The 27,436-nt window shown below is 38.2% G+C and overlaps 1 protein-coding gene across 10 annotated transcripts in view; it reads right to left on the reverse strand.

Annotated features, from left to right (window-relative positions):
* The window catches only part of LOC114359292 (segmentation protein cap'n'collar), a 142,223-nt gene continuing 114,787 nt past the window's right edge, over positions 1–27,436 (reverse strand). For 5 of the 10 annotated variants that reach the window (XM_028313618.1, XM_028313616.1, XM_028313611.1 and 2 more), the window contains exons 8-22: positions 25,583–25,725; positions 24,275–24,357; positions 23,219–23,301; positions 22,238–22,343; positions 11,872–11,952; positions 9,873–9,984; positions 8,748–8,847; positions 8,080–8,176; positions 7,354–7,451; positions 6,232–6,352; positions 5,492–5,584; positions 4,782–4,957; positions 4,154–4,327; positions 3,633–3,738; positions 1–2,863 (exon numbers count right to left, since the gene is read on the reverse strand). In XM_028313618.1, the coding sequence (XP_028169419.1) occupies positions 2,802–2,863; positions 3,633–3,738; positions 4,154–4,327; positions 4,782–4,957; positions 5,492–5,584; positions 6,232–6,352; positions 7,354–7,451; positions 8,080–8,176; positions 8,748–8,847; positions 9,873–9,984; positions 11,872–11,952; positions 22,238–22,343; positions 23,219–23,301; positions 24,275–24,357; positions 25,583–25,725 (1,635 nt within the window). In that variant the 3' untranslated portion in view covers positions 1–2,801. Of the gene's footprint in view, positions 2,864–3,632; positions 3,739–4,153; positions 4,328–4,781; positions 4,958–5,491; positions 5,585–6,231; positions 6,353–7,021; positions 7,094–7,353; positions 7,452–8,079; positions 8,177–8,747; positions 8,848–9,872; positions 9,985–11,871; positions 11,953–22,237; positions 22,344–23,218; positions 23,302–24,274; positions 24,358–25,582; positions 25,726–27,436 lie in introns of all 10 variants that reach the window. The other 5 variants (XM_028313615.1, XM_028313612.1, XM_028313613.1 and 2 more) reach the window with 5 other exon arrangements.

Raw genomic sequence — 27,436 nt, forward strand, 5'->3', positions numbered from 1 at the left:
AATCACAGTATTTTTATACTGTACAGATTTAAAAGTCATATACATGAGACCCGTTTCACAAAACGATACTGAAGTACGAATCTTAATTCAAGAATTGATTTATTTGTGACTCAATTCTTAAAATTTAAATCCATGCTTGAGTCGTTTTAAAATACGGGCTTATTTGTGATAAAGTTTTAATAAAGTAGAAAAAATGTACTGCTTTGTTCCGCTACACACTTACAAATTAATAAGAAGGTGAGTGAAGGTGTATTCACATTAATGAGGCACGAACCAGCTCTGCTCACAATGTCAGGCCTCATATGATTGTGAATATACCTTTAAATCGATGTAGAATAAGACTCATTGATAGGTGATTTGTTGAGATCAAACATTCAAAAAGATAGAAAATAAAAATGTTTATTTAGTACCAAGTTAAAATCACTAAATTCTGATCATTCTTTTCTAATTTTAGAAGCGACATGATTTTACTATTGCTACTAAAATCCATCAGAAGTAGTTTTAGTAGTGTTGTCGAATTATTTATTATTTCAAATTTTTGTTCACCAGTTTGGCGAGTAAATTCCATGGGGGCGCCAACTCTTTAGTACTTTTATATTTCCGTATAAAATGATTTCGTAAATTTACAATTTGGCTCAACCTATCAATGCTCTTGTGCAAATTAAATTGTACTACTTATTTTGCAAACAAAGACTATTTCGCCGGCAAAATACGCCACAGCCTTCCACCAACTCGATATACAAAGAACTTAAGTTGAAATGCATACCCGTCCCTACTTAATAATAAATATAAACATTTCGTATTTTTACTTCATTTATTTAATCGCCGTAAAAAGCTGTCATACTATTTCGTTTAAAAAACATATGCACCACATTTATAAATATTTATTAATCTTATCTTACAAGCAGTTTTTTAAAGACAACAAACGGGTTAAATAAAAAAGGGAACTAAATACAGTTTGTGTATATTTTTTTACAAATTGTTGTCTTTGAAAAAGATTTAATCTGCAAACTTACATTTAAACTTACAGATCTAAACGTAGCGAATATCTAAAAGACCAGCTCAGAAAAAATAAAAAACGCTGGTCCTTTAAAAGTTACTACATCTGATTAAAAATATTTTTATTCAATCTACAATACAACTAAGAAAACTGAAAGATTGGTTCAAAGAGTGCTTCTTGAATATCAATATGCGACAACTGGGCAATTTATTCTTTATTATGGGCTGAAAAAACCAAGGTCATCGTAGATTTTCTATAGCATTTTATTTTTTTAGAGTACTCATTGATTTTAAAGTAACAATATTTTGAGTTTATGGTTGATTGAAAACTATTCTGGTTTTCAAGCTAAAACAAACGAATGCGAAATTAGAAATATGCCTTAGAATTGATTAATTATACTCGTATTATAAATTACCCAATTGTTTAATTCATAATATGGTGTCCAATATAAGAATTAATCATAAGAAGTATTGCAACATTGCTTTGTATATTGCATATTGATAAATAAGATGGACAAAAACGAAAATTTTTGCTATTGGAATAGACAATGTATATTTTTATAATCGCTGCGAATACTACTTTTGTACTTCCATCCAAATATGTATGATTTGAATTTGTGAATGTATTCGAAACACGATAACAACCTTAATAATATACATAAATAAACAACCTTACAAACAAAAAAGTGAAAAAATATATTACAAAAAAGTGTTAAAGTACAGATTAAAATTACTTATTGCAACAGTTTGATGTCGCAGACATCATTTTATTAATCCTATGTATTTTTTTATTTTGTTTTTATTTTCAGTCGTTTCTGGCATACATATAGTTGCAAAGCACACACGACAAATATAACACTGCGTTTGGTAACATATTATATTGAAAAATATACTTTTAAAACATTATGCAAAGTTACATTTGCCGAAAAATATTTATGCCAAAAGTTTGTAAACGTATACTAATTCTTGTAGTCGGGCAAGACATAATGCAAAACACACAATTCCATTCTAATATTTATGTATGTTTTTAATATTTATATGTCATTGTTGAGTGCTTGGTAGTAATTTAATCAAGGTGACAAGATCGCATAATTTTTATGTGAATTTAGAAAGTGCAAACATTATGTCAAACTGTTTTTGACATAATGATACTTGGCATGGGACTTTTCTTCAACATGATGACATAATTATAATTTTAAAACATACATAAATATGGGTAAACATAAAAAAATCTATTCAGCCACTAATCAAAAATGGAATATTTTTGTTTATCACATTTTTTTCAAAATTTTAAGGTGACGTAAGACAAAATGATACATACAATATTTTTATTCGATATATTATCATTTTAACTGTACATTTCGCTGACAAATAAGGCGCTATAAGACAGAACACATTACAAATATTGGTCTCAAAACGAACTATGCAAGATATGTTTATATGTAAAGTAACAATTCCGAATCACAAAGAATACCAACATATTTGTAGAATAAAGGTGGTGACATAATTAAATAACCATCAAATATGTGTTTTTATAAATCTAATTAACTCACAAATCTCAGAATACATTTTTTTTATTTTCAAAACGTGTTGATTTTGTTAAAAAAATATCGTATAATTTGTTTAAAATTTGATATCAGTATACATAATACATGGTGCAAAAACTTTTTTAATTTCGCATAATTTTTTGAGGTTTTACATAATTTTGTGACCAAAAAAGCTGCTCGGAAGTAGATTGATGAATTGGATCAAATAATTGCGTGATACATCTTGCGTTACCACCTTAGCGTTTGTGTCGGGTGTCACTGTTCGTAGTTCTTCGGTTTTCGGTCCATATCGTCGTCAGAGCGGTTCATTGGGTGATCTGTAATTGAGAAATGAACATTGTTGTATTATTATAGGCTGATGATGATAATAATGAAGTATCCAGTAAGTCAAAGTCAAAGTCAAAATTTCTTTATTTGTTTGGACTAATAAATAGTCATTTTGCTCTTAAGGAGCCTCTACATGTCTCATAATCTTTTTACCCTACCAGCGCTTCGAGACCAACATTTGGCAAGTGCTGAGAAGAAGCGCCGCAACAAACTATTATAAGTATTGATGATTGAAAATGAGACTGACAAAGTTGAGGTGACCGAGTTTCTTCCGCCACTTCTTCTCAACACCAGCCCATATGTTGTCCCAAAGTGGTGGTAGGGCAAGCTATATTTGGGACGTGTATAAGTGCCTTGGAAAGGGCCTATGTACTGAATAAAGTATTTGAATAAGTTTTGTCATTTGTGCTTCGCTCCTATTGGCTGTAGGGTGATGTTTACGCCTATAGCCTTCCACGATAAATGGAGTATCGACTATCGCATACATTTTGCTAAGTTCCGGCGTTTTCAGTGAAGGGATTCTTCGAAACAACAACTGTCACATTTTGCAACTCCAGGCGGTTGTAGTTCCTGGAATTAACGCGTTCAACCAAACAAACAAAGTCTTCGGTTTTAAAGATTTTATTCTGTGTACCCTCTCTCTGATGTTTTGCTGTGCCCTTGCAGGGCGTCACATGTATACCTACCTCTATTTTTGCAACAACATATAAATTGTAATGTGACATGCAATAAACGTTTTGAATTTGAATTTGAACAAACCTGGGTGTTGCGGCATCTTGGGAACCAGCACGACGTTGCCGTCAGCCGCTTGCTGCAGCGAGAACTGCTGCGAGGACAGTGGACGGCCTTCAGGGTCGCGCAAGTTCTGGAGACAATAATAATAAGTGAGTCAGCCGTCAATACCGGAGAAATTGTCTCCAAGGCTTAATAAAATGTTATCAATCCGATCTCATAACTTCAGATCATCGGGAGTGCTGTTTTTTGTCAACGATACTCTTTTATGAGGCTTAATGTCAAAGCAGACTTAACAACTTGGAAAGGAATCAACACTATCGCCTGAAATACGTGACTAGACTGCTATACTGACCTCCCCCCCTCCTAGCTAGATTGTCCACCCTATGATATATGATCAATATGATCATCCCCTTGAACTAGACTGTCCCTCCTTTTGAGTTAGACGTTCCCCCTTTGAGCTAGACTTTCCCCCTTTGAGCTAGACTTTCCCCCTTTGAGCTAGATTGTCCCCTCCCTTCTTTAGCTAGATTGTCCCCATATCTCACCTGGAAAACATGCCGGTACAGCGCTGCGAATCGCTCCTTCACGCGCTGCCTTTCAGCGGTCAGCTGGTGGTGGTCACGCTGCGTGCGCTGCTTGCGGTCGCGGACTGTGCGCACTTCGTCTGCGAGAGAGGTGATCTGGTCGAGTTTGCGCTTGCGGCAGTTTTGGGCAGCCACCTGGGAAAAATAGATGATTGAGCCAGGGAATTGGTAGATGACACAAGTGAAAAGAACACTTGAATCTACCTTTGAACATCGAATAGGAAAATCTTGAAAACATGAGTAGTTGAGCTAGAAATATAGAATTGCTGTACAAAATATCAACTTGCATGTCATATTAAGCATTAAAACCAAAGGCTCGGTATTGTGCTACTTAGGTATTAACTTGTAAACAAAATAAAAAAATAAATTATAGAGGAAATATTTGCATTTTTGTATGATTTTAACAGATAAACTCAAAAACTACAGGACCTATTTGAAAAATTATTTCAATATAAGAATTTTTTTATTGCATTTTTTTAATTAAAGATAATTTTTAAAACTTTTGTTAAATATCTAAAGATTAAAGATATCTATCTACCCGCGCATAACTAATAAAAAATAATTAAAATTTTTACTCTTCAAATCTCACCTTATTCTTGCCTCGCCTCCTTATGTCCCTTATAAGGGACAGCTGGGCCTCGCTCAGATCGTGCTTCGAGAGACGCTCGTTGAACTCATCCATCGGCAAATTGATGATATCGTGCACCTCCAGCGGTATGCCTGCGTGCAGAAGGGAGGCTTTACACTGGTTTTTCTTTACTTGTACTATATATAGGACAAACGTATACAGTTTAGAGGGTAGCCGGACTTTTGTTCACCAGTTGGCGCCTTTGCCGAGTTTTTCGGTGGAGGCGCCAATTGGTAAATAAGTGGCTAATGTTGGTCTTATGCCCGTTTTCACCATCAATCCCTATATAAACTAAATTCCTGTTAATTGATACCATAGGGGTCACTTAAAAATTAGGGATTGATGGTGAAAACGGGCATTAATTTAGTAAATGACATTTATTTCAATTAGCGGACTTGTGAATTACTTGTTCACGAGTTGGCGCCCTTATCGAGTTTGGGAATGTCATTCGATAGAGGCGCCAATTGGTGATTGAAAATAACTATTAGACTTCCAAGTAAGATAAAAATATTTGTATAAAGTGTGTTATCATACATCTGTTTAGTCCATAAATGTTATTACATTTTTGAGAATGAAATCCATAAATTTTTGGACATTCGTCAACAATTTTTACCCACATTTATATAAATAAATTGATTTGATTTGAACAATTGTAAGAAGTGTGAACTCACCCAAAGCCTTAGCCCGTTTCTCGTCTCGGGTGAGGTGTCCGCTGGCGGCCGACGAACCTCCGTCCGACATGCTGCCATCGGTCAGGCGGCGGACTGGACGACAAAAACACACGTTAATGACATACACAATAATACACATAAGCTCGCTTTTAATTTCAAAGAAAGAAGAAATGTTTATTCATTATCATCGACAATACACTAACCCCCTTACTAATAAAAAGTTACACAGTTGTTGATCAATGTTTTAAAATGACATTTCCATACTAAACGTCACTTTAAAACACTGTGTTCAACGAGCGTGTAAGTTTTATTCATCATCATCATTTCAGCCATAGGACGTCCACTGCTGAACATAGGCCTCCCCCAATGCTTTCCATGTTGATCGATTGGCAGCGGTCTGCGTCCAGCGCTTCCCTGCTACCTTTACGATGTCGTCGGTCCACCTTGTAGGTGGACGTCCCACGCTGCGTTTTCCGGTACGCGGCCTCCATTCCAGAACCTTTCTGCCCAATCGGCCGTCAGTTCTGCGTACTATGTGCCCTAAGTTTTATTAGTAAGGGGGTAATTTGCTAACAATCGCGTAGATTTCGCGCGTCTCAAATAAGTTTGGGAACCAATGCCCTACAGCCAATGGGGGTGGAGCAGTAATGAAAAATGTTGCAAACACGGGAAATATTATTCAAACTATTTTCACGCGTACGAAGTCGCGGGCACAGCTAGTTATTAATATTGTTTCTCACCTCTCTTGTCCCTAGTGTGCGCGGGCCGAGCCTGATGCGGCGCGGGCGGCGCGCTGTAGGTGTGGTTGTGGCGCACGCGCTCCGCACCGTACGGGAAGCGAGCTGGGCTGGCTAGACCGTTCTGGAACAAACGTGTTCTTATTAATACTGTTTAAGGTTTTTTACTGCTGTTTTCCTTAAATATTTGTCAATTTGTAAGTACTATTTTAATTGTCAATCAAATAACTTATAAAAAATTCTAAAATTTCGTCAGAGTAAGCCAGTCAGTTACCAGTTGGCGCCACTATCGAGTAAAGTCTGGTCACTCGCCAATGGTGCCAACTGGTGAACACAAGCGGTCGGACTGCCGCATTTGTTCAACAGTTTTAGTGACTCCAGACCATGTCACTCACTCATTCGAGAGATTATCTATAGTAGCTGTACCGCTTATCAAGCAAATAAATGGATTTTGATTTTGATAGCGCGTGACTGGAATGCGGCGAATTAGTAATAGTTCACAATAATAATTGATTTATTTATAAAAAAAAAACTTAGTGTTGTTGGCGCCACTGTCGAATTAGGCCCTGTCACTCAAAAATGGCATCAACTGTTGCGCCCTGAAATGGTCAACATATAAACTTATTACGCACCAGTTGGCGCCATTATCGAGTAAAGTTTACGTCAGTGACACATTGTTCAAACTCTGAGACATGTAAAGGGCCTACATAGGACGAGTTGGCGCCGCTGTCGAGTAAGGACTTATCACTCGATAGTGGCGCCAACTGGTGAACCCTTGTTTAAAGATATTTACCTGCAGTAGCGCGTGGCTGGAATGCGGCGCGTTGAGGTCCAGCGCGGGCTGTAGCGCCACCGGCGGCGCTATTTGAGCACCAGTTGTCGCCACTATCGAGTAAGGTCCTCACTCGCTAGTAGCGTCAACAGCCCTCGCATTTAATCTCACCAGTTGGCGCCATTAGCGAGACGTGGCTTTAATAGTGGCGCCAACTGGTGATTACTAATTCTAGCTCTTATGTTACCTGCAGTAGTAAGGTCGTCACTCGCCAGTTGCCGCCACTGTCTTAGCTGATAGAACCTTATTCGTCAGTGGCGCCAACTGATAAACCTTCGTTAAAAGATATTTACCTGCAGTAGCGCGTGGCTCGAGTGTGGCGCGTTGAGGTCTAGCGCGGGTTGTAGCGCCACCGGCGGCGCTATTTGTGCGCGCGCGCCGAACTCTACGCCTGTAGTGGAACAAATAATTAAAAATACTAAAGGAATCGCACATAATTAATTCGTCTTTACATCTGAGTATGGGTATATTAACTATCCAAGTTTTTAAGGAGAGCATTTTTTGCCCTGTTTTTGTTATTAGGAATTAAAAAAAATCTTGCAAACGGTTTTTTTAAAGAATCCCGTTAACTCCTCGTGGTAAGCTAAATATGCTTGAGTTACGAGTGGGCTCACCACAATAGTCGAGGGGCGGCGGGGTTCAAACCCGTGTTCCTCGGAAGTCGAGTCAGCCAGTTCGACCTCTATACCATTTGCTATCGAGGTTTCAAAAGTTTTGACAGTTCATATAAAGGACGCCAATTGATTGGTGACAAATCATATAAAACAAAGTCGCTTTCCGCTGTCTGTCCCTATGTAATATGCTTAGATCTTTAGAGCTACGCAACGGATTTTGATGCGTTTCTTTTAATAGATAGAGTGACTCAAGAGGCAGGTTCATAGGTATAAAACATGCATATTATAGAAGAGAAAAGCCGGGAAATTCCATTGCAACCGCATGAAGCCGGGGCGCGGCGGGCCGCTCTATAAAATAAAGATTTTTAAACAGAACATAACATTATTATAATGTTCAAATCTTACCATTATGCACGTGCATGTTGTCGTGGTGGTAGGCCTGCTCGGGGCACTCGTACTTGACGACCGGCGCCGGCCGCGGCTCCAGCTGCGGCGTCTGCTCCTGGGAGGGACACAGTTGGCTTAATACAAGACTTAATCCGGCTCGAAGGACCATGTCCAACCACAATACAAGACTTAATCCGGCTCGAAGGACCATGTCCAACCACGAGGTCGAGGGTCAATGAAACACGGTTAATGGTTTACAGGAATATTCCCACGTCTCGTTCCCACCGCTGCAACTCCTGTGTAGCGAGGATCTACAGCTTGACCGCCAATAACCCAACCAGTGAAGGTCAACTTCATTACTATCATGGTTTGTAAAAGTAAATTTTATTGCTTGCTGTCACAGAACAAATACTTAAAAACTCCGAGGGTACTTATGGTACGGGATAGTTAAATGAAACCGCGAAGTACAAGACTTACAGAGCCATCTATTGCCACCAAAATGCAACTTCTATACAGGGTGAAATTGTAAGTTGTTTCCAAATTTTTTAAAAGATCTATAAAACAATTGAAGTTTATCGTAATCATTATTAAAAATCAGAGTATTTTTCAAAGAAAAAACATTGATAATACATATTAGCATTCTTACGTTTTAAAGGCCTGGCTAAATTAATTATTTATGTTCTCACCTGGAAGCAGCGTTTGCCGAACATGTGGTGTTTTTTCTGCGGCTGGTGCGGCGCGCTTCGCTCGCGCCCATAGCCGCTGTCGTACGGCCGGAACTTGGAGCTGGAAAACATATCATTTGTCACTAAATTGGCCTTCAATTGGAGCTAAAATAAAAGATATTTGTGACTAAAGTACTTCAATTAGAGCTACATGCGATTTGTAGCTAAACTAGACTTCAATAAAGGCAAAATAGGCGAAATTTTTAGCTAAACTAATAAATGAGACTTAAATTTTACAGACAATATTCGTAGCTAAAGTAGACTTCAATTAAGGCTAAAATAGACAACATCTTAGATAAACTAATGAACTAGACTTCAATTTGAGCTACAGGCGACATTTGTAGCTAAACTAGACTTCAATTAAGGCGAAGAAAGACTAAATTTTTAGCTAAACTAATGAACTAGAATTCAATTACAGCTACAGACGACATTTGTAGCTAAAGTAGACTTCAATTTAAGCTACAGATGATATTTGTAGCTAAACTAGACTTCATTTTGAGCTACAGACGACATTTATAGTTAATCAATCATCGTACATAAATGTCAAAATCAAAAATCAAAATCAAAATCAAAAAATATTTATTCAGTTTAGACCACAAGTGGCACTTATGAACGTCAATAGAAAATAATAAAAAAAGAAAAAGGTAGCCCTTATGGGGCACTTTACATGTCTCCTTATCTTTTGGGCCCTACCAGCGCTTCGAGACAAACATATGGCAAGTGCTGAGAAGAAACGCCGGAACAAACTCAGTAATAAACAGCATGTATAGTCATGTAAAGTCTAAAATCAAGTGAAAATAGTACAATAACAGACAATTTGGATAAAACAGCCCAATGAAATATAAGATCAATAACCTCATCGGTATATTATTTTTTTAGACCATATAAAACAGGGGTGGCCAACTTGATAAGACATAAGATTAACTGTTTATTAACGAAACCCTGGGCGATCTACCACATACTTCTTGAAATTTTAAATGAAACAGCATAGTTTAGTACACAATCATATAGTATTGTTTGCATTGCCACGATCGACTGGACTAATCGACCGGTTGGCCACCTTTGATATAAAAAAATATTGTTTACCTATGAAACTCCTGCGCCGAATCGCTTCCATCGCACCACTCGCCGTCAGAAAGAGAGGGCACTCTCTCCGACCCCATAGATGAGACAGCGCTATCGGACGCCGAGTCGCGTTCTGAAACAACACTCTAATCAGTCCAGATAAGGTCGAAATTGCTAGTCATTAAAACAATTACTGTTTTGGCTACATGATTTATCATATCCGCGGTGATACGGGAGGAATGATAGATAAAATGATATTTATGATAAGGCAATAGAGTTCAAAATTATTTGAGAGTCATGATCTAGAATCTTGTAAAATTGCAAGTCAGTCAAATAACCCAAAATAAATAAAGTAGTTTGAATTACAGGTGTTTACATTAAAATAAAAGTACACAAAAATATTTAAATGTTAATATTTATATTCATATTCAATATAATTCTACAAGACTTGTAGATAGTGTCCGACCGAAACTAGTTTTACGACCGAAACCGAAACCGAAAACGAATTTCGGCAACGGTGTCTATTTCGGCCGAAACCGAAACCGAAACCGAAACTTCCTTACAAGCCTCATATTTTGAGGGAATAACTTTTTAAAAAAATAAAACCGACTTCAAATGCGTGAACACAAAAAAAACTAAAAATTGCGTATAAAAAGTTCATCCCCAATTTTCCACCCTTGGGGGTGAAATATTTTCTTCAAATTCGCATGAAACCACCCTTTTGATAATACCTAGTCAACAAAAAAATAATCGTTCAAATTGATTTATAATCAGCGGAGATATTGCGTATAAAAAAGTTCATCCCCAATTTTCCACCCTTGGGGGTTGTTTTTTCTATTATTAAATTTAAATGGGACCACCCTTGAGGTATTACCTATACGCCGAAAAAAGATTTGTTCAAATCGGTTCATAATTGGCGGAGTTATCGCGTAACAAACATAGAAAAAAAAACATACGGGTCGAATTGAGAACCTCCTCCTTTTTTTGAAGTCGGTTGAAAATAAAGAAAACGTTATTATAATCAGTCAGTCTTTATTGTTTTCTCTTTAAATTGCATTAAAATTGAACTTATAAAGTGCCTTTTTACTCTAAAAGGTATCAAATTATGTATTAAAAAAGAAAAAGAAGGATTTATAGTCTAGATTTTTTATAGTCATTACTTACTATTTAACTAATGTTTGTTTACGTAGGTATAGTATTTGCGAACCAAAAAAAAAATTATAGGTTAGATTAAACTTGATTATACTTTTATCAGTCATATTGAATTTTTTTTTTTATGTTTACACCCGCTCTTATGTTATAACGACATAAAACGAGATAAAACTTACCAAATTCAAATCAACTCGAAAACTCGACTAACAAAACAAAACTAACAGCAAACAAACAAGCGAGCGAATCACAATGGCTCTGATCGGATTCATTCAATCATTCAACGCGCCGAACATGACCGATAACAGCGCGGAAACTCCCGAATGCACAATCGGTTTCGGTCGTAGTTTCGGCAAGTTTGCCGCCGAAAACGAAACTAAACCGAAACTCGTGTTTTTACCGAAACTCAACCGAAAACGAAACCGAAACCGAACATTCGGTCGGACACTACTTGTAGAATTATATTTAGATTTTAAGTTAACGTTTCAGCCATTAGTGTAAACAACTGACTACCTGAACCGTAAACCCTTTGGACAGTATCTATAGACTATAATATTTTATTTTGCTTCATTTCATCCTTTCGCTCCATCACCAAAAAGTGTAAACACCGCTAACATACTTAGTAAACAATAGAACATTTTTTTTTCTGTGTGTATCAAATTATCTTCATTTAGCAAAAAAAAATGTAAACTCAGCCAAAAACAGTAAAGGTAAACGGCCAAACCAACGCGATCACCCGCGATCAGCCGGCGTGCAGCGATGGCGACCAGACTTAAATGCATTGATCGCCATCGTTGCACGCCGGCTGATCGCGTTTGATCGCGTTGGTTTGACCGAACCTTAAACAAATAAGTCATCAACGTAAACTGACCGGTCATCATCATGTGGGTGTGGTTGTGGTGCGGCGCGTGGTGCGCCCCGGCACTGTCCAGCATCCGCATCGTGTACATGCCTGTAAACAAAGAGAAATAATGTAAACATATTTAATTTACAACGGTGGTTAAAGGATAATAGAAAGAAGGGTCAAAAAAAGAAAGAGCCCTCCTCTTATTTACAATTTGAACTTACAGTTGGTAGAAAGGGCAAAAAGAAAGGGTAAAGAAGAGAAATCGCTGCTGTTATCTTTTGAAAATATTAAGAGCGGTAGACTTGACCATTGGACTACAAATCATAGTATACTAGACAATAGTCTGTATAGTACCGTTCTAGACAGAAAATTACTATAATACACTAATTTATCTGTCTAATTTAGTAAAGTTGTAGTGACATTTAACGTAGGATCAGTGACAATCGAGGAATAAAATACTGACGACAATAATTGAAATTTAAAGACACAATCGACAGCAGATTGGACTGTATTTTTTATTACCTAGTCCCAGTACATTACGTGACACAGTTTTAGTTTTTAGTTTTTAAAGCAGTAGGTAAACGTACATCTATGGGTCAACCCGCTACCTTACTTTGAAAACTTTACCTCGAAATGAATGCTGTATCCCCATTAAAAATTCTCGCACGTATGTAAACTACTTTCCTACTTCACAGTTACATTTAAAACTATTTCTTTGCCTAGCAATATCCAAACGACGAATGTGACTTGTCATTTGTTTTTTATGACAAACTCAAAGGCTTTAGTGACACGCCCACACTTTATCAGTTAGTAAAGCTACAAATATTACTTGTAATAATATTTAAATCTACTACACTATGACTTAAAACCACATGTAACCGTGACGAAGAAAAAAATAGCCAAATAAGTGCAACAATAATTCATTGACAAGTGTTTTTGATTAGATAAAAATATTGATCTATCTAAAGTTTAATGTATTTCGATAAGGTATCTTGTTTTGGTTGGATAACTAATCGATGTAGGTGACTCTATCATTATTTTTACACGTTTTTTACCGAATTGTACGCTAAAGGGTTGTCTTAAGGTTCCATATTGTGTATCTTAAAATACGAAAGATAACAAGCATTTTTAGCTGGTGATATGGGGGTGGCCAGGTATAACTAGTTCCTACTGAATTGAAAAGGACAACTGTGAACTCTTTCTGTGGTTTGTCGTAAAAGGCAAATATGCAAACATCAGGACTCGGCAACCCATCTGGCCAGTGTGGGGAGTGTAGGCCAAGTCCTCCATACTACATTTACCTCTGGAGACTAAAGTTATGAGGACTTCAAACTTGGATTTATACACACAAAATGGCAATCCTAGTCGTATCTATGTATGTCAATCACATAATCATTTTTATTAATTTTAATGGGTGTGCTACAGCAGACTTTAACTATAGCGATAGTAAAATCTTATCTTAGTCCAAAGAGTCCGTTTAGATTTTAGACGGTACGTCAGACTGATATGAGTTTGTGTTTCAAAATTGTATCTAAATCAACCACATAAAGATAGCAATATATCAGCTGCCTGTTAATTTACTTGTTATTTAGAGACTTGTTTTAAAAACTTTCAAATATTTTTACATCTCATTATTTTGACATTATTAATATTACTTCTTGCAAAAATTATTATGCAAAAAGTACAACTCTTCTCTCAATTTTTGCAATTTTAGGGACAAAAATGCAGTTTTTTATTATTGTTTCATGTGAAACCCTAGCTAGATAGAAAACCAATCTGAAAAGCATTGGGGGAGGCCGGTGTTCAGCAGTGGACGTCCTGTGGCTGAAATGATGATGATGATAGATATTGCACTTAGTTTTAATACTATCCACGGGGAGGCCATTACCAACCATTTTTTTGGCATGATTTGTGCCTGCTTAGTAATTAGCATCAGATATCATTTTTCTGATAACATTATAATCTCTTTCGGCTTTATCGTTGATAAATGATAACATTTTGAATGTCGACATGATATTTGATTATTTCACCAACATCACGATGACTTTTGTGTTATTTCGATTGATCGTGAATAACTTTTTTTTGGCAAAATAACTGTAGCTTGCAGAATTTTGGAAAAATATGATCTTTGTACCAGAGATTTTAATCTTAGTTTAAAGGTAACAATATACAGAACATAGTACCGAATACACATATCAAGTCACGTACACATTTTGCAGATTACTTCTTATCTGAGATATCCTAAAAAAACTGGATATATCTAGTAAGAAACTGGAGATTGTCAGTTACAGCTGAGTTATAAATGGTAGAGAAGCTATCGTAAGCAAAATACTTGATCCATTTTGCAAAGAATTAAAACTAAAGTTCGCTTCAGCTGCTGAGATACTTCTGTCGTCTAACCAAACTTAAAACATGCAGCGCGAGATCGCTTATAGTTGTTGCAATTCACGAAGGCGAGTGAGTGAGCTTTACATGTGTGGTGGCTCGCTACTGTGCGTTTTTCAAAAGTTTTGACAGACATTACACTATCGTTATGTGCATGTACACGTACACACACAAGTAAAGCTCACTCGCCTTCGTGAGTTGCAAGAACTAACATGAATGTCAAAGTCTAAAGTAAGGTGCATAGCATGCAATACAGTTAATTTGAACAGAGCGAGTGGTCGAATCGCGAAATCTAGTACGTAGTACTATCAACCACAGTTCCAACTACGTTTTTTCTCTCGCTCTCATCAAATGGCGATTCTTTACGATAGAACGAGACGACATGACCGGGAATGGGTAGCTGGAAGTGTGTAGATAATAATATACAAGTTATATTGATGCCAATTAAAATTTTTTTGTTTACATTTTTTGGCGTAAGTTTACAACTATGGCTAGATTGGAATTTACATCATTGGCTCATTTTTTTACCTGCCTGAAAGGAAGTAGGTATTGTAAATAAGCCGATTATTTATTCTTTTCATAGAAACAAGATATGCTTGTCACGATGAGTATTTTCATTCAGATACGGAAAATTTTCCGTTGGTTTGGTGAAGTTGTTGATAAGCGAAAAGTAAAAAGTAGTTATGTAAAGCAATTATTATTATTAATTTAAGATTTTTAATTGAGATTTGATTGTTTAATTGCGTGGTATAACTCGTACGGTTTGTTCATATAGCCAGTTTTAAGTAATTTATACAGGGTGTCCCAAAAAGTAGTGTACAGCCGAAGCCTAAAGGTAAAGCATTTGGATAGCCCTAGTGATGCTCGACCACTGGGCTTCGGCTTGACACTACTTTTTGGGACACCCTGTATATTATTAATCCTTTAAATTCAAGTAAAATTTGCAATCTACACTAATATGTGTTATAAAGGGGATAGATTTGATTGTTTGTATTGAAAAGGCTCCTAAACTATTGGACCTATTTAAAAATTATGTCATCATTAGAATGCTACATTATTTCTGATGAACATAGGCGGTACGAAGTTCGCCGGGTCAGCTGGTAGATGAATGATAGGTGGTACCTATACCTATCTCTTCGACGTCCTTGAGTTTCAGTAAAGATCTGACTTTATTGACACTTTACTGATAGACTAAGAGCTAGTGAACGCCAGACCTACGTCATTTTATAAAAGCTGAAAGTTTGTCAGCGAATGCTCCCAATACAGGAAAGAATGTTGGTGAATTATGAAGTTTGGGTCATCGTGGCTTTGGCAGCTATCCTAAAAAAACTGTCTGGCAAGGAGATGGAACTGTCAAAACTGTCTGTCAAAACTGTCCACAAAACCAGGGGCGTAGCTACTAAGGGAAGGGGCAAGGCGGGGCAGCGCCCCGGGGCCCCCAAGCTCAGGGGGCCCCCGAATCCTTACTAGAAAATCTCAATTGAACTGAACTTTGAAAATTTCTCCCTTTTTCAAAATAAATAAATAGAGAGAAATGAAACTTATATCCAGGGAAATCCCATAAATTCTTTCTGCGGGTTGGCAGTGTTGCGATATGTGCGTTTTATTATTCATCGATGTGCATTTTATTGTGAAGAACGGTTAAAAAAAAACTGTATCAGGATTAAGTAAGCTTAATGACAATAATCTTGTCAATAAAACCTAACCAGTTAAGATTGCAGTGGGGCCCCATTTTTTATTTGCCCCAGGGCCCTTGGTTACCTAGCTACGCCACTGGTCTTAACTACATTTTGCAGAAAGGAAATTAGTAATTTATCAGAAGCATATAGATGATTTGGCCTACACATCTCTTGAGAAAGCATGGCAGTATGCTGCACGTACGGCTAGCACGAAAAACTTTCGAGTTCAAATCGTTTGCGTACTCGAATCGCTATCAAAAGATTTAGTAAGAAAACTACAACAGCGCCCTTGTGAACGTGTTGTAAAGTGAACTTAGTATGAGATGTGGTTGCACGAAACTTAATTTGAGAATCAAAATTGTCACGTTATCGTTTATTTCGAAAATTGAGTATCAAATTTAACGAGTACGCAAACGATTCGAAGACGAAAGTTGTTCATGCTAGAGGTCTGGTACTGATCGTTTGGAGAAACAAGCTTCACTTTCCCGCCAAAAAGCCTAAGTTATTAATTACATTTTACTGTATTTTAAACGAATTACTAAATTATTATGTTTAGAATACGAGTATTATTAATATGAATAATAGCGAAGAAAAATGCATTTCTATTTTCTGTAAAGTTTATTTTTTGTTATGCTTAGTATTTTTTCCTGTCACTGCTTTTTTATTTTTATGTTATAAACCTTTCATTATTGAAAAAGTAACTAAAATTACCTACATCTAATTAAATTACGTAGTTCAATTGACTGACATGCTTTATATGAGCTGTCAAAAAGAGATATTTCCACAGATAGCCTGACCTGTGAGGCTGTGACCTAGACCTGTGACGTCACTAGTTGATTTATTGATTTTTCCTGTCAATTTAAAATATTTTTTTTTCATCAATCAAATTAAATCATTTATTTCAGACATAATCGTACCAACTTACCATCATATAACTTGTGGTATGTACTAAAATATTCAACCGGATCGGGATACAGCATGTGGCTCGTCAAATATGGCGTCACATGGTAGTAATGCGGGTAGGGGTAGTGCGCTAACGTCAAATCCATGTTTAAATCCGTCAAAATCCCAGCAATCCTGACACCTTCTGTCAAAATATCTTCACAAACTAATTCCTTGGTATCCACCACTTCTTTATCTTTGTATATTTTTTTATCTGTTATATTACTATTTTCATCGCGATGACGTCATATATTTGCTATATATTATCGATATCGAGACAGTCTTATCAATTTTAGAGGATCATCAGTACCCTCTGTTTTCTTGGGTAAATTCTGTGACGTACTCTATTGTTGAACGTCCAAATCCCAGTCTAAACATTCATTCATATGACTGTTTGTCTCAGATACTTATCTATTGAGACGCAGGTGTTACGCAATATATTTTCCATTTTAAAAGCGTTCACGGGTCGAAAAAGAGTCTGTATTTGAAGGACCAGAGACAAAAGTTGTATCGTTTTAAAACGGCAACGGACACTTTGGTTAGAGCCTCGCAGGTGATCCTCGGACGTCTTAGGGCAGTGCAGAATCGACACTGGCATTGGCAGAAATCACTGTTGTGCACCTTACTGCTCTTCGAACGTTGATGCAGGATGAATGGCATAAGTAGGCTTTTATTATACTCCAACACGAATATTCTGGACGAAAAAATGTTTTTTTAAGAGTTTTTAGTCACTTTTGAACGTCAGATTCAGGATTACAGTCACTTTTAAATGGATAAAAATATCAAGAAGTCTTTTTAATGAATATTTTTCTCAATTAGCAAAGTTTTTAACGTATTTAATTCAATTGTCTTTGTTTAAAGCACCAAATCACTTTCCTGACATAACAAATAGTCTATAAACATACGAAAAAATTCCCATGTTGATTGTTTCACGAATAAAAAAAGAAAAACGAAAACTTTTTCAAAAACTGCACTGGCCGGTTACAAAAAAAGCGGATCACTGACAGCACGGAACGTCACTTTGCGCGGGAAATGTAGCACTGAAAGAAAACTCCGCTCGCTCCGAAATAAATGGTTTTCCAATGTAAACAATGCTATCTGGTTTATTTTAATTAGATAGGCTTGACATTTGCTCATTAAATAAGACATTCTATTTATTCCATCGCTATCTGTGCTCTGTGCAGATGTCTGGGGTTGTTTTCGTCTAGAAATCGATCGTTTTTGATAATTTTGTTACTTTTCGCGACGCGTGCGCGCTAGCCAATCGCGCGATGTGACTAATCTTATATCGTTTTAAAAAATGATGTAAGCAAGGTCAGTGTCGTGATAGTGTAGTATAACAGAGATAGCACTACAAGCTTGTCTGGCCTTTAATAAAAAGGTCAAAGAGTTTATTATTGATTGCTCGGATTGACATGTCAAAGATTGTTAATCATTTTGACCAATAATGATCGTCCTAAGTGACATTTAGCTGTCATTATAAATTTTGTTGTCTCTTTCTAAATTTGAATCACCGAAAGATACTAAAACATAAAAACAATCGTAATTTTAACAGGCATCGAGTATCAAGGAGAAAGATGTCACTTTAGTTAGTGTTGTACAATGTGGCAAAAATCGAAACTAATGACACAGTATTGATAGAGGCGCCCTCCTGTCAGTGTCATATCTGGGACACTTCAGTGTTGTACAACCATATTGAGGACCTACACTGAACTGTCCCACCAAACTCATTGACAGGGAGGCGCCACCATCGTTCAACTATTATTGTTTCCAACATGGCAAAAATCGGAACCAGCGATCCGGTATTGACGGTGGCGCCCCCCTGTCAATGTCACGGGTGGGACAGTTCAGTATATTGGGTCTATACCACTGCAGTTTTATCATAAACTAGCTGACCCGGCGAACTTCGTACCGCCTTAGCGTAGAGATTTTCTTTAAATTTTTTTCCGTAAGAACCATCCTTGGACTTCCACAAACATTTAAAAAAAAGAATTATCGAAATCGGTTCAGCCGTTCACACGTGATGCCGTGACAACGCGAAACGGGTTTCATTTTTATATATATAGATTCGTTGAAATAAATCTTGATATGACATTTTTGGTTGTCACTATCAGAAAGAGTTTTTTTTTTTAATGACAGTAAACATCACTGATAAATGTTATCAAAACGATTATTTTATCAGTAGAAATTCCTATAGTCAATTTGCTCTAGATTTGCTAAATTAAATTTAACTTCAACTGTGGGGGGAACGACAGATTATTTGGGTAGTTCTTTAAAACAACTGCAGAAGACAGTAAACTGCATTTTTTATAGATACGTTGTAAATTAATGCAAGGTTATTGTAGAATTTTAAAGGAAATAAAATGTCATTTTACGGTTGATTGTTTCAAATGATCGAATTCTATTGGTCTCTTGTAATCTCAGTACAGACGGCCTAGTGTGAGTTTGCATCAAACGCGCTCATCAAAAAAATGACATTAAATGTATGACGGATTGTACAGCGCCCCTAGCGGGAAACGTTCAAAAACTAAAATGTTCATACATTTTTGAGCGCGTTTGATGTAATCACACACTTAGTCCACTGAACAAAATGTAATAGAGGTTTTAAAATATTTAAAATAGGCTTAAAAATATTTGGTAAAAAATGTATGTCAAATACCCAAGTAAGTAGATTGTTAAAAATATAAAAAAAGACCCTAATAATATTAGAAAATTCTTGCCCAATCAAGATAATGTTGAGAATATTAAAATCTAAAGGGCAGAAGTTTTAAACATATTTTAACAATAACAAAACTAAAATGATGCGTAATATGAAGACATTGAGAAAATTATCTGACAATGATTATTATGTTCCAAAGATGTCCTATAGATAAAGATATCTAAGACTTTATCTAAGTATGCATTACGGTGCACATAAAGTTACACACTGTGAGATCTTATGCAGTTGGAATAGAGATAGTTTTGCAGCGAAAATGCAGTATAATTCACCGTATGTACGTAAATGAGTTTCCTGTGTGTACCTTTATACAGGGTGTAGAAGTGTAATAAACCTAAAGGATCCCGTAAAACTTGACTTAATGGAACTCTTAGACCCAGAACAGACGGTGAAACGCAACTGCAACTGCTAGTAACTTTTGAGTTGCATCTAAGTTTCTGCCATAGTGTCCGTTGAGAGACCACACATGACGCGACCAGTTTGAAACTTTCAGTTTCATTCATCAGAATCATCACAATGGCGCAGTTTCGTTGCAGTTGCGTTTCACAGTCTGTTCTGGGCCTTACTGAATGAACTCTCTTACTAATGAACTAACCTCTTGTTCCCACCGCGCTGTAACTCCTGTGCAGCCAGGATCTACAGCTTGACCGCTAATAACCCAACCAGTGAAGGTCAAGTTAGTACGGGTTGGGGAGCAATTTTTTAGACAATATTATTAATATTCTGACCGTTGGTATTTCTAAAAAAATCATGTTTCTCAGATACGCCTTCCAAGAAAAAAAAAACTGATTTTTAAGAAAGTATTGAAAATAATGTAGTACTACTAGTTTTCGTTGAGAGTTTTTGTCACCCTGTATCGTCTTATTTTGCAAAGTACTCGAAAGGTAAACTACGAAGGTATTATGTATTAAATCCTATAACAAACATCACAATGTTATTATCTTAGGTAATTTTACAACGAAAACAAAATGGCGGCCGGCTTTAACTGGTATTAATTGGAATACATAATTATACAATAAAATGATATTTATGGAACGCCCCATATTGATTTAATGGTGGTATTCAACACTTTAATAGTCAATTGACTTATTATTATTTTAATACTAGCTTTTGCCCGCGGCTTCACCCGCGTGAAATTTAGTTTGTCACAGACACAGATCATCATATTATAGCAATATTGTAGTTTCATCAAAATCCGTTCTGTAGTTTTTGCGTGAAAGAGTAACAAACATACATCCATCCAGACATCATGATATACAAACTATCGCCTTTATAATATTAGTAGGATAGCAGAGCGTGACGTCACATTACAAACTCCCTAACTATAGGTATGGCATAACCGGACTAATTCAAACTCTAGCTTTTTAGGGTTCCGTAGCCAAATGGCAAAAAACGGAACCCTTATAGATTCGTCATGTCTGTCTGTCTGTCCGTCCGTATGTCACAGCCATTTTTTTCCGAAACTATAAGAGCTATACTGTTGAAACTTGGTAAATAGATGTATTCTGTGAACCGCATTAAGATTTTGATGCAAAATAAAAAAATAAATAAATATTGGGGGCTCCCCACTCCCCATACTTAGAACTGAAACTCAACAATTTTTTTTTCGTCAAAAACATACGTGTGGGGTATCTATGGATAGGTCTTCAAAAATGATATCGAGGTTTCTATAATACTTTTTTTCTAAACCGAATAGTTTGCGTGACAGACGCTTCCAAAGTGGAAAAAATCTAAAGAAAAGATATGATGTTTACTATAAAAACTACCAACGAAAATTGTTTTGAACGAGATCTAGTAAGTAGTTTTTTTTAATACCTCGTAAATCGTAAACCGCTTATTACCGCGTAATTTTTCATACGAATAACTTAAATTAAAAAAAAAATTCATAAATCAATGGTACGGAACCCTTTGTGCGTGAGTCCGACACGCACTTGGCCGGTTTTTTACCAAGGAAACATCCCTATTGACTTATCTCTCTGTCTACTGTCCCTGTCTCGCTCGTGAATTGACGCTTAGACATTGCCTAAAGGGTAGGTAGGTTAAGAATAAAACTACACTTGAATTTAACTAAAGGTGGAAAAATATAGTATTTGAGCTGTTTGTTATTATTTTATTTTAATTTCATTATTTTCTGTAGTTTCATTTACGTATGAACTTGTCTGTTGCGTGCACTTGCTGCTTATTTATTGTAAAGTGTATTTTGTGTTTTTCTTATAAGTGAATATAATAGGCTAGTTTCCTAAAAAAATTTTTTTAGTCCGTCATGTTTAATATCAAAAAATATTGGACACATAGATTTTTATTTGTCAATCTAACAAATAATTACATAGTTATGGTGCGTTGAAGTTCCGCACGACGTCACAACGTGCGGCACTTTTATGCACGCATTGACGTCACGGGCCTCTTCTTATGAACTTTGGCGCGCTTATTCTCTTTTTTTCATTAGTTTGAAAAAGTGAAAAATACGTGTAGAGTATTTTTTGATAAGTTAATTAACGGACTAATTAAAACTCTTGCTTTTTGACCCAGGAAACATCCCTATCGTATTATTTTAGAAAAATACATATCTAAAACCATAAAGTCAAGTTAACGGTCGTGGTCTCTCGTCTCTTTCTTTTGTCTCGGTCGCAGCGCGAACTGTCGCCTTAAGGGTTAAAATATGACATACCTTCATTCATCGCCATATCCATGAGCTGCAGGTCTTCATCGTTGAGGATCGACTGGAGAAACCCGTCTTGGTTGGCCGGGGGTGCCATCTCGCTCGTTGAGTTCTGCTTTGGACCAAAATAAACTTAAGTGTAGTAATTATAAGAGCTAAATATCCTTGGACAATTTTACACAGCGCCATCTATGTAGTTTCAAATTTAGAAAAGCTTGTACAGTCAGCGTCAAATTATTCGTGACAAAAAGTTGACAACACAACCTTATTCCAATGAGGGTTTACGCGAATGAAGAATCCGCCAGATGGCAATACGAAGACGTGAGGTCCAAATGCTGCATGATTGGTTATTTTTTAACATGACATTGACAGATATGTCAAAATCCACCAATCACGCAGCAGTCAGACCCCACATCCACGTCCCGCCATCTAGCGGATCTTTCATACGCGAAAACCCTCATTGTAACAAGACATGTTGCGAACTTTTTGACTACTTTGGGTGTCGCGAACTATTTGACGTTTACTATACTAGACATTAGACATTGGATATACGAGTATCTAATTACTTTTTTGTAAATGTTTTAGAAAGATCCAGACCAATAAAAACAGAGTTAATAATGCACATTTTTTGTGTTGCGTAAGTAATAAGTATCGAACTTGTTTAGGTAAAGAAAGGGTTCTTTACTAGGTCGCAAGAAGCACCTGGATGCGGGCAGCGCAAGACCGGCCGTTGTTGAAATCCTTGGGTGCGGCCTTTGTCCAGCAGTGGATATCTTTTGGCTGAAACGCGCTAGGTACGTCCAGTACGGGACTATTCCCACCTCTCGTTCCCACCGCTGCAACTCCTGTGTAGCCAGGATCTACAGCTTGACCGCCAATAACCCAACCAGTGAAGGTCAAGTTTGTTCGGAAAGTTAACATGTCATTGGACCCGCAGCGAAAGTTGCGCAGTAGTAGAATGGCACTGATGATGATGATGATGATACATACCTGATAGTAGATCCCATCGTGTTGCTGAGGGTGATGAGCCGATTCCACCTTGTAGGCCCCTTCCAAAGGCGCTGCTGCGCCAGCTGTGACGAAAAAAGTACATTTTAAAACAAGCTTTTAGTCTAATGTAGAGCTTTCATCAAGACAAAACTCAGGATATGAAAAAAATCACAAAACTCATTTATTTTTTTGCTAATTGGCTTTTTAAAAGAGCTTCAACACGTCCCAGTACTTCTCACTATAACCCTACCACTGCTTCGGGACAATGGTTGCTGTAATTCATTTAACAGTTAGGTAGTCGTGATTCTGTGGAGGGCACTTGTATAGAAAGCATATGAAAAGGAACCAAAAAAGCCCCAACTCAGTGTACAATATTACATACAGTTAGATATAGGTAACTATTTAGTCTTTACCGTGTGGTTCTGGCAGAATAGAATAGTGTCACTCCAAATCTTTCCATGGGTTTCGTAAGAGGCGACTAAGGCCTCAGCCTCGAGTTTAGTGGGCAGCGGGGCGGGAGCGGCGGCGGCGCGGGAGCGGGGCGGGCAACGCAGACCCGTTCTCGAAACAAGCGGGCAGCTCGCGCGGCGCTTTAGCGGCGAAGTGTTGTGTTCGGAGTTGTGTTGTCGAGATATTTGTTTTTATTCGCAAACGAAATGTCTGAACAACGGCGACAATTTTGTTTCGATTCAAATTTATTCCTAACGCTCGATTTATTGTGGGCAAAAGAAGGAGTGCGCTGCCCGCTCGTTGCCCACTCCCGAGCCGCTGCCCGCTCGTTGCCCGCTGCCGCGCCGCTGTTTTCGAGAACCGGTCTATTTGATTTTACGCATAAGATCCTGCCGCTCCCGCGCCGCCGCCGCTCCCGCCCCGCTGCCCGCTAAACTCGAGGCGGAGGCCTAAGGGACAAATATGCGAACATCAGGCCTCCCCAGCCCGTCTGGCCAGCGTGGGGAGTGTAGGACAAATCCTCCATTTGCCTCTGGTAAGTTAGAGGGTCGTGCTCCTGCAATGGAGACTGAATGACCTGATGATGTAGCTCTTATTGATACGTACCGTAAGGGTCAGGGTGTTTCTCCGGCACTGGGGGGAGAGGGGCGTGGTAATTTGGCGGGTAACCGCCGGCCGCGCCATGGGAGCTGTGAAAAAGAAAAACGGGTATAATTTCTCAATCAATACCTCAAGGTAAGTGATATGGTTCAAAATATCAATTTGCCTTAAATTCGATTCAACACACTCGTAGTTTTACACATTGAAAGTACCTAAATAGTAAGTTAAGACCTGTTATCATAAGACATTATCCGTGTGCAGTTTTGGGTCTGCCATCGGTCGCGTTCGCGTCCCCGAGTTACGGATAGGGGAACACCCCCATTCTTGGGGGATACAGTCCGCATCAAATAGTTCGTGACACCCGAAGTGGGCAAAAAATTGACAACACAACCCAAAGACGTGCTGCGAATTTTTTGGCTAATTTTTGGATAATTTGGCTTTTTGTGTACCGGCGCGGACAGAAACCCAAGCGCGCAGGTCTCGTCAACTCGGCGGGCCTGTCGGGCAACCCGTAACCCACAACCGAGTGGGCCGGGGGCCGTCGAGGCCCTGGCCAAATGGAGTTATCTTTAAAAACCCCCACAGGTGGGTGCTGGTGGGGCGTTGGACCAAGCTAATTCTCTGGAGGGCTGTTTTCGGTACGTATCAGCAGAGTAGGCTGGTGATACTGCTTATCTTTACGAATGTCTGTGAGCAGCATTACATGCCTCTAAACAAGGGAGCTGGTGGTGGTACCGATGGTACTGCTCTAGTCAGCAGCATTGATACTGCTTTTATAGCAGTCTTGTCTCTAATCAAAGGAGTATAAAAGCTATATTAGCTCACCTGGTGATGCAAGTAAGGGTTAGGCTGGTGGCACTGCATAGCCAGCAGCATTACAGGAGTCTGGTCGCTAAACAAAGCTGTATAATGATCTCATTCGCTCACCTGACGATATGAGAGTGTGAGTGACCAACATTACAGAAATCTGGTAGCTAAATAAAGAGGTGAAGATGCTATATTCGCTTACCTGGTGATATAAAGATGCAAGTAAGGGTTATGCTGGTGGTACTGCATCTTGGCGAATATCTGTGACCGGCATTACAGAAGTCTTAAAGTCCGGGCGCCGAGCACGTAGAATTTCGTCCAATATAATTATATTGCTGTCGCGCTCGTACACTCACTGCGGGCCGCCCGTCGCACATTCGCGACAACAATATAATTACGCGCGAGCGATAAGGATGGGTAGCTTGGGGTCATTGGACGAAATTCTACGCGCTCGGCGACCGGACGTTAGTATCTAATCAAACCTGTATAAAGTCTATATTAGCTTACCTAATGTTATGCGGGTGGGGGTGGGGATGGGGATGGGGCTGATGGTGGTGGTACTGGTGGTACTGCTCCGGTGGCGGCGGGATGGTCAGCAGCGAGGCCAGGTCCTGCCAGCGCTGCTCCACCGACATAGACCGCATCAGCGACTGGAAGAACGAAAGGAACTGTTAACATCATCAAGCCTACCCTCTCTTGTCGATTGGTTGGGATTTAGTTATGATTTGTTGTGGTTTATAAGGGTCAATCCGTAAATTGTTGCATGTCATCTCGTGGTCCAATCGTCACATTCATAGACCTCATCAACTCAAGGGGTCAACAATACATAGCTTTAAGCTACGTATTGTTTGATCTCTCTCTTTTCACGATTAGTAGCAGACTGTATCCATTAGTAGACTGCAACCAAACACTCTTTGAGCTCAGAACTTTCGAAGTTCAATAAGCTGTGAGCACATTATTAGGTACTTTAACCAAAAACGCAAAAGTGCCGAAGACAAAAAAAAACCCTCTCTTGTCATTGGATCCGCAAAAAGAGTCTTCCAGTGACTTGGCCCACTTTTAGCTTGGTCCATGGGCCAAGTCGCTGGTTTGAATTTTTAAATAGTTTTTCTTCCAGTGACTGGGTCCACCTCTAAGATTCTAGAGTAAATTTTGTTGATTTGGTGTTAATTTATTAATAAAACATTGAAGGTCTTTTTGGAAAATAGTCTACTGGATTAATGATTATCGAATAATTTAACGATAGTTAACATTTTTTAAAGTTAACTTAAAAGTTAATCCGTTAATAGAAATGTTAACTTCGTTAATTAACGGATTATGACCGTTATCTAGCTTGTAGGACAAGCTTTGCTTAAAATGTCCTTCAACCGTATTTCTAAACATAACCCTAATTTCTATCGTAAAAATAATCGGTTATTTTGCGAGCCTATTTACCGGTTTGTGTAAACAATACCAATGCGTAAACATTCCACATTCAAGCAACGTTTGTCAAACACAAACGGGCTTCTGTTGACAGAAAGCCACGGCCATGTTGCTTTAAAATTTCAAATTTCGAACGCTCTCGTCGCGTGCCATTGGTCAAATAGGCATAGACACGGATTTTATTAGTTTTTTGTGATTCCGTGGGAGGTCTGGGCATTCGAGTTGTGTTTTTTTTTAAATATTTTATAGAATTGGCAAACGCCGTTAAATCTAAGACTTTTTTTTAACTTTAATTATGCAAGACAAGGCAGGTATTTGACCACAATTGCACCTGGTGTTAAGTGAAATTCAGTCTAGGATGGTACATTCTGCCCTGTAAGTTCCTATTCACTCTCGCCTTGAAAAGGCCCGGATTATAGTGTTCAGGAAAGACAGCAGCAGGCAGCGAGTTCCAGTCCCTAGCATGTCAGCAAATTCAGATTTGTATGCTCTGTCACGGTCAGTGGAACTGGATTGGCCACACTCTCCGAAGGGACCCCGATCACATCCCTAAGCAGGCTCTGGATTGGAATCCTCAAGGAAAACGCAAACGTGGTCGACCCAGGCAAACTTGGCGGCGCACTGTAGCGGACGAGGCGAAGAAGATCGGCAAGACCTGGCCCCCTAGACAAAACGAACTTTTTGATCGAATCGAAAATCGAATCCGTCAAAACTCCATACAAAAAAGGGGCTTTTCGACCACTTTTCGACTGGTTTGCGATTATAATTTGCACTTTGTCTAGACGCACTGGAGCGAGATCAAGCGAGAAGCTCAAGACCGAACGAGATGGAGGACTGTTGTGGACGCCCTCTGCCCCATCTAGGGGACATAGGACCATAAGTCAAGATGCTCTGTCACGTGATATTGTCAATGTTTATGTCACCCCTCCCGTGCCGCTC

The sequence above is a fragment of the Ostrinia furnacalis genome, unplaced genomic scaffold, assembly GCF_004193835.3.
Source record: "Ostrinia furnacalis isolate ACB-3 unplaced genomic scaffold, ASM419383v2 OfSCF4295, whole genome shotgun sequence".
In the NCBI taxonomy this organism is placed as follows: domain Eukaryota; kingdom Metazoa; phylum Arthropoda; class Insecta; order Lepidoptera; family Crambidae; genus Ostrinia; species Ostrinia furnacalis.